Source organism: Zootoca vivipara, chromosome 1, assembly GCF_963506605.1.
Source record: "Zootoca vivipara chromosome 1, rZooViv1.1, whole genome shotgun sequence".
NCBI classification, from domain to species: Eukaryota; Metazoa; Chordata; class Lepidosauria; order Squamata; family Lacertidae; genus Zootoca; species Zootoca vivipara.
This window is the reverse complement of record NC_083276.1, coordinates 95,880,370-95,892,629: the sequence shown is the minus strand read 5'-3', so window position 1 is coordinate 95,892,629 and position 12,260 is coordinate 95,880,370. Positions and strand designations below refer to the sequence as shown.

Below are 12,260 nucleotides of genomic sequence, written 5' to 3'. Positions count from 1 at the left end.
CTCTCATTAAGCTGCATTAATTGAGCCCCACATCAGCGTTTCCATTATTGTACCCAAAATCAATGTTGAGCTAACTGGCTTGTAATTAGCAAGGTAACTTTCGAAGCAAGGACTATTGATAGTATGATAACAGTTTGTTGCAATGGCATTATTATTTTTTATTATGTCAGAGGCTTAATGTACTGTGAATCCAATTACGAACTTTGATGTTTATTAACTGAGGACAAGGGAAACTGTGCTCTGTAGCCACAACCAAGTAGGTCACTTGTGCATATATATGACTTTATTGTCTCTATTCTAAATTTGCTCTTCTGGAGGGGGGTATTTATGTATTTAAATTTAGATGCATGCTTAAGTGCTTCATCGAACTGGGGCCTGGAATACTCTACTGCCTTCCTTATAGCTTAGAAACCATGTTTCTGCCATTTTATTTGGATTAGCTTCCTTATCTTACATTCCTTTGCCACTTCTAGCTCACTAGTCTTATGTGCATCTTTTATTTCTCCAGCAAGACACATTCTCCTAATTGGCAAGAATACAGAGTCTTTTACCAAAATGCCGCCAAGTTCCTTCATTTGACACATTTAATCTAAATAAGTAGACCTGGAAATCTTCCTGGAAGTAACTTTTATTTTTTTTCTGCATACATAGCACAATAAATGTGTATGCCCAAGAATCAGTCCCCCCCCCACATTATAATAAGCTGTAGTTACTTGGCAGAAGTTCTTCACCTACTAGTAGAGACTGTTTTTGTGTCTGCTTAGAAATAACATCCACACATACTTTTAAAAAATATTGTGGAGAGCATGCCCCATTCAAACACAGCATCCACATGTAGAGGGACCCCCCACACTCTCTAAAAAGAGTCCTGTTTTCATTGCCTTACTATGCCATCCAGGCAATAGAACAGCCTAGAAAATAAAAACTCTCCATGTATATTTTATATCTTCCTCCAACTCTGTCTGCTCAGTTTTTAAGCTCTACAATATGTAGAACCTCTTAGAGCGGGGTGGGGGGGTTGGTTGGTGAGACTAGGACACACAGGCTGCATACACACCATACATTTAAAGCACCCCCACAAATCCCGGAAAGTGTAGTTTAGAATTCCTAGGACCCTTAACAAATTACAGTTCCCATGATTATTTGTGTGTGCACTTGTGCACTTTAAATGTATGGTGTGTATGTAGCTACACCCATTTCCTTACAGGGACATTGTGGAAAACTTGCAGCACAAAGTTTTTTTTTAACACACACACACACAAACACACAAATATTTCAAATAAAACAATTCCAAAATAACATATACAGTGCAGCATAAATGTATCTAAACAGTATAGTGATACATAACAATGGGGGACCCAGGTGGCGCTGTGGTTAAATCACTGAGCCTAGGGCTTGCTGATCAGAAGGTCGGCGGTTCGAATCCCTGTGACGGGGTGAGCTCCCATTGCTTGGTCCCAGCTCCTGCCAACCTAGTAGTTCGAAAGCACGTCAAAATGCAAGTAGATAAATAGGAACCGCTACAGCGGGAAGGTAAACGGCGTTTCCATGTGCTGCTCTGGTTTGCCAGAAGCGGCTTTGTCATGCTGGCCACATGACCTGGAAGCTATACGCTGGCTCCCTCGGCCAATAATGCGAGATGAGCGCGCAACCCCAGAGTCGGTCACGACTGGACCTAATGGTCAGGGGTCCCTTTACTTTTACCTTTACCAATGCAAGGTAATGACAAATCCCAGATGCAGGTGAGGAGTTCTATACAGTATTATAGTTTTTACATTCCCCTGATACTGTACTTAGGTCATATTGGGTAGGCCTACAGTACTATCCTTAAAAAGTAGCATCTCCCAACTCTGTACTGCTATTACAAATTTGAAGGAATCTTTCATGAGTCACATTTTTGTGTATACTTGGATAAAACAGGTAGTCAAATGGCCTGATTAGGTTTAAGTAAGCTTATTGTGTTCCTATTCTGGGGCTTCAAGGCATATTTTGTTTAATATCCAGTCTGAAAAAGAATTTTTGAGATCTTGAAACTTGTTTCTGACACTTTGGTTGGTCCTGACCATGTCTCTTCGCCAAATGAACCACCATAGTACGCCTTCTTATCATTGTTTATCAGGACTTCTGGGTCCTTAGTAAGGTCTCAGGAGCCCTGGGAAACTGCATTTCCCAGGGGTCTTGTGCCTAAAGTACTGCTAAGCATGGTCAGCAAAGTGGGTGTCAGGATTCCTTACTAAGTATTCTAAACTTCCCAATTTCGAACATCAGCTGCATCACTAGTGTGCAGGATGTTGTAATTGTGGGTAGATTATATATACATCAATAGATGGTAAGCTTCAGGTTTACAGTATTCTCATAGACTTCTATGAATACAGTACTAGCTTTTAGGCTTAGAAGGCCCTTTGAGAAAACAATTGGTGCATCAAATATGAACATGTAGAAAAGCAGTCCTGAAACTGCCCTGATCTTACTTTTCCTGAAGGTTTCCAGAGCACAAAGGAGTCACTGCACTCACTATGTAGCTTTGGAAATTCCACAGACACCCTTCCCCTGAAAGTCTGGGGTGCCTTAACCAGAAAGTGAGCCACTCAATGTTTTTCCCCAAAGCCAAACTCCCTTAAACTTCCTTAATATTTACAAACTCTTCCCATTAGCACCATTGCCCCCCACCCCTGCAACCCAAATGACCTTTCGTACACTTGCTGTTACTTGGCCTTAGGCAAGTTTGCAGCATTAAAAAGTACACAACCCTGTCAGTTTCAAACAATGCATGGGGGCTCCCCTCCCACTTCCTCCTCACTTCTTGAGGAAAAAAGAATTAAGGCTGGCATCTTTTGCACCAGCTTGTTCCTCCAGAGCAAAACTGGTAATCAGATTAAGGTGCAGTAATTGCTGATTTAGTTAATTGGCAGGAGGGGTTTATTGGGGGAGAGGTTGCCAAACGGAGCTGGGAACAGAGGGAGCTCTTGCGTGTTTGTTTTTTGTCGTTGTTGCAAAGTGGGTGTTATGGGGTGGGTGGGAAGGCACTTCTGCCCCCTCCTTCTCCCAGCCCAGCGCCTCTCTTTCCCCGCTTGCCTCTTACTTTGCAGGCACCCTAGTTCCCAGCACACAATAGCAGTATTTCGCCGAGAGCTCCCCTCAGCCCCTCCCTCCTCTCACCCCCCTGCCTGCCTCCCCCTGACTTCCCTAACCCCTGCTGCAGGCACAGATTTGTCAGAGCCATTCAGTTGAGACTGATTATGATTGCAGCAGATGGGCTGGATTTGACAGCCCCGATCCTAAGCAGTTCCTTCAGGGCGGCGCGGGGAGTCGATAGGCCCCGGCCGCGGAACAAGCAGCTTCTGCACACGGCGGTGGCTGCCAGAGCCCCCTCCGCGTGTCCCCTCGAGGAGCCGCCGCCACCAACGCGCCTGAGCGGCTCTCCCCCTCCCCACGGCAAGTGTGCCACCTTCCCACCCCGCCGCCTGGCCGGCCCTCCCCAAGCACATGTGAGGCGGCGGCGGCGGCCCTGCCGCAGCCCGACAAGGAGCGCCAACTAGAGCCAGCCCGGCAGCAGGAGCACAACAAAGCGGAAGAAGCGGCGGCGGCGGCGGCTACAGCAGCGCGAAGAGGCGGCGGAGGCTAATGCTCCGGGGGCCCCTCGCTGCGCCGCCGCGGCCATGGGAAGTTTAGGAACTCGGGGCCCACCGGCGACGCCGACGCCGGGCTCCTGCAAGGCTCCCGGCAGCCCGCGAGGATTATAGAGGCCCCGCCCCTGGTGCGCGCCTGGTGCAGAATGCCGCTCCGGAGAGCAGGTAAGAGGCGGACGCCGACGGCGGGGCCCTCCTCGGGCCTCACCTCTCTTTCTCACACCCCCCGGCTTCCTCACCTGCTCGCCTGCCGGCTTCCCGCTCCAGTTCTGGACTGGACCCCGCCCTCTGGCGCGTGTCCCCCCCCCGCCTCTCCCGGACCGGCGTCTCCTCCCCTTCACTCCTGGGTTAAGGGCGAAGTACAGGAGAGGTCGTCACGGGGGGTGGGGTGGGGTGCAAGTCGAGGGGCGGACGTGCGGGAAGCAAGATGGGAGAGCAGCTGACACGGGCATGCATGCTGTTTTTGCAGAGGTGCACGCGTGCAGTGCATGCATGCACGCGAAGAGGTCGGCTTGCGCGCGGGCGCTTCGTGGGTGCCTAAATTGCATGTGCACGGCGAGCGTGGGCAAGTGCATGGGGAGGAAGCGTGCTGCGTGCGTCGACGCCAGCGTGGGCGGCAGCTGCTCAACTTCGCAAGGTGATTTGGATGGAATGCCCTTCTTCGCGACTATGGAGCATTGGGGAGATGTAGATGTAAACACGTGCATATATATGTCTGCGAGTGTTTCTTATTTTATCCTTCTGATCATCTGTAGTAACCCAATTGTCAGGTCGTTTGTTCTTTAACCGCTATGCAAACCGGTGTAACCCTCGGCACACATGCTACTGTGCAGATTAATGCACAGACACTAGGTCTGAGCAGCAGTGCTAGCCGGCTGCCAAGTTCTCAACAGCCTGTACAAGACTAGCATTGCTGTTAAACATGTGGTGAGGGGGCAACATGTGGGGCAAGGGGAATGGCAGCCAGACAGCTGCTGCATAGCACTTTGGCGAATCGGGATTAAGCACGGTGGCCCTGTTGATTTCCGAATGGACGGAGTAGTTAAATCTACAAATATGAGACACTTGCTTCTGTCAACTTCCTGCTGTTGATTCTGTCATTTGGAGTTCCTCCTGCTGCTGTCACTACTCCACCAGTTTTCTGAAGCTCCTGTAACTCTTGCCCTTTTCTTGCCCTTTTATAAATTTCTGCCATGGAATCTTTGCTCCTTCTGGCCCCACATTTCTGTTCTTTCTGCTTTTTGTTACTGTTTCCATTTCTTTCTGCTGCTATCCCTTGCCCCTTTCCCTTGCCTCTCATTTTCCTATTCTTTCTGCTGCCCTTGCTCTGCTGTCCCATCTGCTGCTGCCCCTCTTTGGTCACTCCTTTTTGCTGCTGCTGTTGCTGAGGAGGAGGAGAGCTCTACAATTGTATGCTCTGTTGCTACTGGCAACTGCATGTACCGAATTGCTACGCATCCATAAGCAGCTTAATTCTGATTGATAGCAGAGAAATATGATCTTTTTTAGGATGACCAAAGAGAGAAAGGGGGGGGGGGGGGAGAGAGACACCAAACCTTTCTGTGCTCGTGTGTGTGTGTGTGTGTGTGTTTGTATTTGTATATAATTTCCATGATTCTGATTTTTTTTAATCTTGGGGGTTAATCCCAGCGGCTTCCTCCTTGTGATCTGGCTGGTTTATCTAAGCTGTTGGTGTGGTTGCAGTAGACCTTTATTTCAGCTCTTCATTATCTATGCCTCTGTTGGTTCAGATAAATGAAGCTTTTCAAGTAAATTTACTTCTGTGCTTGAGCACTGAAACCGACCTATCTTACTGACCCAGAAGGATTCTTTAAAGCTCTCCGGAAGCAATTTGTAAAGAAACCAGCTCACTCCAGATAATAGAAATATTAATTTCCCTTTCTTTCCACCCTTTCTTTGCCTGCCCCTATTCATCTTCTCTTAAAAAAAGTCTACTTTCCCCCAAGTGCTGGAAGGGTTATGATCAGTACAATTAAATATCCCACATGATCTGGTGAGGCATTACAACATAGGTGTTTTGTGGGTGATGGGGCTATAAACTATCCAGCTACATCTTTAAACATTTTTTTTAATTTTGCTGAGCAGCTAGTTTTGTCTATGTACTGTGACTTTGAGTATTTTAGTATTAAATGACAAAAAGTTGTGCCTTTTTACTGTTGTACCAAACTCTAATTCCCAATAGCTACTGCATCCAAGTATTGCAGCAAGCAATACTGTGTGTCATGACCCTCATGCATTGTAAACATCACTTGGTGTATTCATGATTCTATTGCTTAGAGTGCTAAAGGCACAACTGTAACTTTACATGATGTTGTATTGCAAGCCTGCATGCTTAAGCTTCCTGACAGGCTACTTTCGTAAGTGACAGAACTACTTAATATTTTAGTGATACTGCGCCACATGGATTTGGAACTACTTTACATGTTGCATTATAGAAAATCAGTCTAAATAAAAAAGAGGAACAACAATTGTTTAATCATAGATGCATTTTATTCAGAGTGTGCTGGTTAGTGATGGAGAGCTTAAATTGCATGGTTAGTTCTTACAAGTGCAATTAAGCATAAATCACAGTGAGAACTTGTGTAGCTATCATTTAATCACATATGATTAAGGAACCAATCAAACCATGGCTTTTTGTGGGAATTGGAAAGCTGTGGTTATGAAGATAGTTGTTTCATCACAAATGAAATATTGTCTAGCATGTCTTCCTTGTAATAAATTGCCTCATTTCTACCAGTGAGCACTCATTATTCTAGTTATGCCAGTACCATCCAACCTAGTCCATGAACATGGCCCGTTTCCATCCCTGCTTAATTAAACCTGCTATTCAGATGTAATTAGATACCCTCACCCTATTTAGCATACTTATGACAATTGATACATGAACTGGTTTATGATGTGCAAGAAGCAGTTTTATACAAAGTTAGGCCACGTGTTCATTTATTGTCTACACTGACTAGTAGCAGTTGTCCAGGATTTTGGACAGTGGACTTTCCTAGTCCCACCTGGAGATGAACCTGGGACCTTCTACATGCAAAACATCACCTTCAGACCTTCTCCATAAAGATGAGTTTATGGAAACTCTCCTATATAATACACTTGTTTGAATCCAACTGTATCAGTTACTGAAACCCACCTTTATTGTGTTTCTTATGGTCTCTCTCTCTATTGACTATTATTGTCATTATTATTATTATTATTATTATTATTATTATTATTTATTGGAAACTGGGTAATGCCAGTTTGGGGACACGTATCAGTAATTTCAGATGCCTATGCTGTGAGCAGCATTGTGACAAATCATGTGTTGCTTCTAGAATGAACATTTTTACATTACTGTACCTGATACTGTATTTGTTTTATAGTTATTCTTAACTGTGTTTTTGGCAAGGCGTCACAGTACTGTTGTTCTCATACCGGTAGTTGTGTTGATGAATAAATAAATTGGCAGAAGGTATCACAAATTTTGCAGTAATTCAATATGAAGCTTACTTCATTTTAGTGTCCCAAGATCAATACCCTTCAGGATTGAGCTAAACATTTTAGACATAGAATTGCCTTCCCTGTTTGCCTCCTGGCGTGCTATGGTCCATGGGATCACGAAGAGTCGGACACGACTAAACGACTAAACAACAACATTTGCCTTCTGTATTCACTTGTAGTATAACACAATGGCTCAGTTTTCATGTAACCATAAGGCAAACCATGGCAAACTGTGAACATCATCACTATCATTTTATTTGTATGCCGCCTTTCCACAGTTAAAAACAATGCTCAAGGCGGCTTACAACATGGCAAGATTTACATAATTACAAAAGTCATAAACAATAAATAAACCACATCCAAAAAATACACAACCAAATGGAAAACAATTTCCACATAAATCAAAATCTAAAACTAAGAATACAGCATTAATATCACAGTTTTAAATGATATAGGTAAGAAAAAGCAATTTAAAAAACACATCATACACACAAAAAATGGAGCCCCCTCTGCCCAGCAGCAACAGTGGCAGCAGTTCTTATAGGCCTGTCAGGCCCTGCCCTAGACCAGGTGGTGAGTGGCATGACTGGGGCCCTCAGGCACTCAGCAGGGGAGTCCTCCTGGGTAGCAGCAGCAGCAGCAGCAATTCTTATATGGCCAGTCAGGCCCCGCCCTAAGCAAAACACGTTTCTTGGTACCGGTACACAGGGTGAAGATTGTGGCCACTGATCGCTGCCTCACTACTAGGCGCCAAGCCAAACCATGACTTGGTTTAGCATTACATCCAAATCTGGGATCATGTATGTCTTGCTCCAAACAAAGCATGAGTGGCGAGCCACAAACAAATCTTGGTTACAGCTTGTGGTTTGTTTGGAGTGAGACCAAGCATGAGCCTGACTTCAGAAGTAATGCTCTTGGTAGTGCAGCAGCAGAAGGACTGTAAGAGGACCAAAGTGGCCACAATTTTCAAAATGCCAGCACACTTGGTTCCTTCATGCTAAACGGTAGTTCGGCATTGTATAATGTGCAAACCACGCCAGGTGTGACCTCATTGTGCTACTCTTCCCCTCCTTGCATCTACTTAAAGTCATTGCATGTGAAGTGTAGGGAAATGCACTATACACTATGCATGTCGCATTGCACATGTTCTAGCACACATTATGACGAAAAGAGGGCAAACTAACATAGAGTAGTGGCAATAAATTGTTTTGCTCCTTTGTGTGGAAGTTATATGTGTATTGACTGTGAGGCTGGCCCTACCTTTAGACAAAGTGAGGCCATTGTTTCAGGTCCTAGGTGCTTGGAGACTCCCTGGATATATGCAGGGGCACCTTGACTGTTGGAGGATAGAGATGTGTGTGCCACATGGCCCATCCTGCACCCAATAGTTTTTTTCTTCTGCTAGCTAACCTGGAAGATTCAACTTCCAGTCCAGTTGGCGTTGTGGAACGATGGCAGTGCCATTCTGTCCTTTATCACAGGCATAAGTTTGTTTTGGCCTTGCCCTGATGGACTACACCATTCCGCTTCAATCATGTGTGCTCATCAATTGGGGATGCTTTGCATGTTGAAGGTCCCAGGTTCTCTTGTTAGAAAGAGACATGGAGATGATAGAATAGTCTCCTGTCTGAGGGCTTCCGGTCCGTCGCGCCGAGGAAGGAGGACGCAGGGACTTCGCGTTCCGAAGTCCCTGGCCTCTCGGAGGGGGGGGGGGAAGCCCGCAGAGCGAGCGGACTCCCCACAAAAGCACCGGGAAGAGCGTCCCGGTGACTCACGACCCAGCAGCTGCTCCGTTCCGCGAATCCTCCGCTGCCCGAGAGCTCAGTAGAGCGATCGAGAGCCAGTGGAGTGGAGTCGCGGGAGCCATTTTGGGATCCATTTTACCTCCGAGAGGCGAAGCTCCGAGTCCTCACCCGGCAAGCGGCGGATTCTTCCAAAAAAATAAGAGATTTATACAAAGTAAGTGAAATTTACATTTGGACTTTAAAAAAAAATTAATCTCGAAAATAGGAGAGATTAAAAAAACGGAAGTCAATCTCTTCCTATTGGCTAATTGGGAGGCGCATTAAATATCCTCAAACTTGACTTATGTGGATATATGCTTATGAATAGTTTTATTATAGATAGGGCTTTTTGTATGTGTTTGTGTATACACACACACACACACACACACACACACACACACACACACCACACTTCTTTAGAAATAATTTATCAATTGCGGGTCTCAAACCAGTTTACTAGCATAGTCACTTTCATTTTTCTTCAGAGAAGATGGGATAAAAAATTGTCCTGAACACCCAAAAACAGGATGCATGATTTAAAATATTTTTTAAATTGTTGCTAGATTTATGTCATACATTCATACGTAATTTTATTTGTATGCCACCTTTCTGCAGTTTAAACTATTCTCAAGGCAGTTTACAACATAAAAAGAATACGTAACTACAACATAACAAAAGTAGTCATAAACAATAAATACAACTTTAAAAAAAAACCCCAAAGTGAACAATTTCTTCATAAATCACAACAAGATCTAAAACAAAGATACAAAAAAAAACCATTCAGCAACACCCCCCCCCAACAACCCCCTGTGACGACCCGTGTCCCACTCTCTCTTACTATCCCTGCGACACAGGAATCCAGAGGGGAAAACACCCACCCTCTGGTCCTGCCGCCTCAAAAATAAACCCCCTTTTACTAATGGGTTTCTAAGTAAGGAGAGCCTTCCAGCCTGCGTGACCTGGTACCTTAAGAAACTCTAGGCTGTCCCCCAGGAATAACCTCTTGCCTCCAGTAAAGGGTCTCCCTCAGTTGGATTCCCCCACTGTAGAAGTTTGCCCTATGCACTCTGGCAACTTCTTGGCACCTCAGGTTACCCTTCTAAGCCTCCTCTGTGTAACTTCAGGACACAAACCACCACCTCCCTGCCTGAGGTGAGTTTTGCCCTCTCTTGAGTCACCACGGCTGTGAGTCCTGGTACCTCGCTGGAAAAATACAGACGGACCTCTTGTTGGCAAAAACAGAGATGGAGTTTTATTGTGTTAAAAACATAAGTGATTCTTTAACGTGTCATTTATTAATTAGCTTTGTTCCAGTTGTACAAAATAAACTCAGTCAAACATTTAACTTTAAGTTTTCCTAGCCTCTTCACTGTCTTCTAACAAGCCACCTCATAACACCACACCACACCTTCCTCCCTCTCCCTCCTCACTCACCAAACCGACTCTCCCTCCTTTCAAACCTGGCACAGTCCCGCCCCCATCAGAGTTCTATGCCAGTCAGGCTGGAGGTGGGTTAACTCTTTGCCAGCCGGGCAGAAATAAACATTTTAAAAGTGCTTCAATTTGTCACATATCTCCCCCACCACAAAGACATTGCGTCGGCTTGCTCTTAATTAACTAGAGCAATGCCAAAGCAATGGGCTTGGGGTCCAAAATACTTCAATGCATTCTATAACATTCAAATTACAAAGTCAACTAAATTAACATCTCATAAACTTGTACACAGATAAACCATGTTTGGCATGTGTTAGATTATAACGCCTTAGCACAAATGTTTTGCTAGGGTTCCCACCATTTCATATAATAATTTGCACCATTCTATACCTCTCAAAAATACCTGGATAAGGCGTCCGCTATGATGTTTTCCTTCCCACTTATGTGCTTGACATCAAATGTGTAATCCTGTAACTGCATGCTCCACCTGATTAACTTGCTGTTGTTACCCTTCATTTGGTTTAGCCATTTCAGCGGTGAGTGATCGGTATATAGGGTAAACTTTCGGCCCCACAGGTAAGGCTTCAGTTTACCTACGGACCACAAAATCGCTAGGCATTCGAGTTCTATGGTAGAGAGGTGCTTTTCCCTCTCCAATAGCTTCCGGCTGATATATAACACCGGGTGTAAAAACCCTCCTTCTCCCTCCTGTGCCAGTACTGCACCTAAACCAACACCTGATGCGTCCGTCATTAAATTAAAAGGGCAAAAGAAATCAGGTGCTTTTAAAATGGGCTCTGTCATCAGAGCAGCCTTTAAAAGTTCAAAAGCTTGTTGACACTGTGTGGTCCAGATAATCTTGTCCGGGCGACTTTTCTTCGTACAGTCACTCAACACAGCCGCGTGAGTGCTGAACTGGGGGATAAAACGCCTATAATAACCTATAGCTCCTATAAAGGCACGCACCTGCTTCTTAGTTTTGGGAGCCGGCCAGCTTCTGATGGCTTCCACTTTGTTAGTATCTGGCCTGATCACTCCCCCTCCGAGAACATGGCCTAGGTATTTTACCTGTCTTTTCCCCATCTGACACTTAGCCGCTTTTACTGTTAAACCTGCCGCTTTTATCCTCTGGAAGACCACACTTAGGTGTTGTAAGTGATCTCTCCACGATGGGCTAAATACCGCTATGTCGTCAATGTAAGCAAGGGCGAACGTATTCAGACCCCTTAGCATCCTATCGATGAGTCGCTGGAACGTGGCTGCCGCGTTCTTTAACCCAAAAGGCAGCACTTTAAATTCAAACAACCCATCTCTAGTGATGAAAGCGGTTTTGGGCTTATCTAAGGGATCCATTTCCACTTGCCAGTACCCTTTTGTTAAGTCCAGTGTAGATATATAATTCGCTTTTCCTATGGTCTCAACCAAGTCGTCCACCCGTGGCATGGGGTAAACGTCCGGCACGGTCACCTGGTTCAACTTTCTGAAGTCTACACAGGGACGAAAGGTATTGTCTGGCTTCCTGACCAAGAGCAGGGGCGATGACCAGGGGCTGTAAGAGGGCTCAATCAATCCCAGTGCAAGCATCTCCCTGATCTCTGAAGAGACCAAGTCGGCGTGCTCCCCCGTCACTCTGTAAGGAGGGGTAGCTATGGGTCTTGCTTCCCCCGTATCTATTTTATGAGTTGCTAGGCTGGTCCTCCCTGGGATGTTTGAGAAGATCTGAGCAAACTGAGCAAGGACTAATTTTAACTGCTCCTTTTGCTCTGGGGTCAGACTTTCATCGAATGACACCTCTGCTAGAGTTGTGCCCTTACTTAGTTCTCCCCACCCAGTTAAATGAATTCCTTGTGTCACCTTCCCCTTTACTTGCAACACCAACTTATTTCTGTCAAAATAAGGCTTAAGTAAG

At 45.3% G+C, this 12,260-nt stretch overlaps 1 protein-coding gene and 1 long non-coding RNA gene across 11 annotated transcripts in view; one reads left to right on the top strand and one right to left on the bottom strand.

Annotated features, from left to right (window-relative positions):
* LOC118092377 (uncharacterized) overlaps positions 1 to 3,895 on the bottom strand; it is a 37,381-nt gene extending 33,486 nt beyond the window's left edge. Inside the window, exon 1 of the long non-coding RNA XR_004693511.2 lies at positions 3,869 to 3,895. This is a non-coding gene — a long non-coding RNA (uncharacterized LOC118092377). The remainder of the gene's footprint in view (positions 1 to 3,868) is intronic.
* NCKAP5 (NCK associated protein 5) overlaps positions 1 to 12,260 on the top strand; it is a 556,514-nt gene that overhangs the window by 198,175 nt on the left and 346,079 nt on the right. Inside the window, exon 1 of one of the 10 annotated variants that reach the window (XM_035130308.2) lies at positions 3,505 to 3,794. The exons of 7 other annotated variants lie outside the window; for them this stretch is intronic. Coding sequence is in view for 2 of the 3 variants with exons in the window: in XM_035130220.2 (XP_034986111.2) it covers positions 4,118 to 4,266 (149 nt within the window). In the remaining variant the exon portion in view is untranslated. Of the gene's footprint in view, positions 1 to 3,504; positions 3,795 to 4,033; positions 4,267 to 12,260 lie in introns of those variants that run through there. 2 more of the 10 variants (XM_035130220.2, XM_035130314.2) reach the window with 2 other exon arrangements.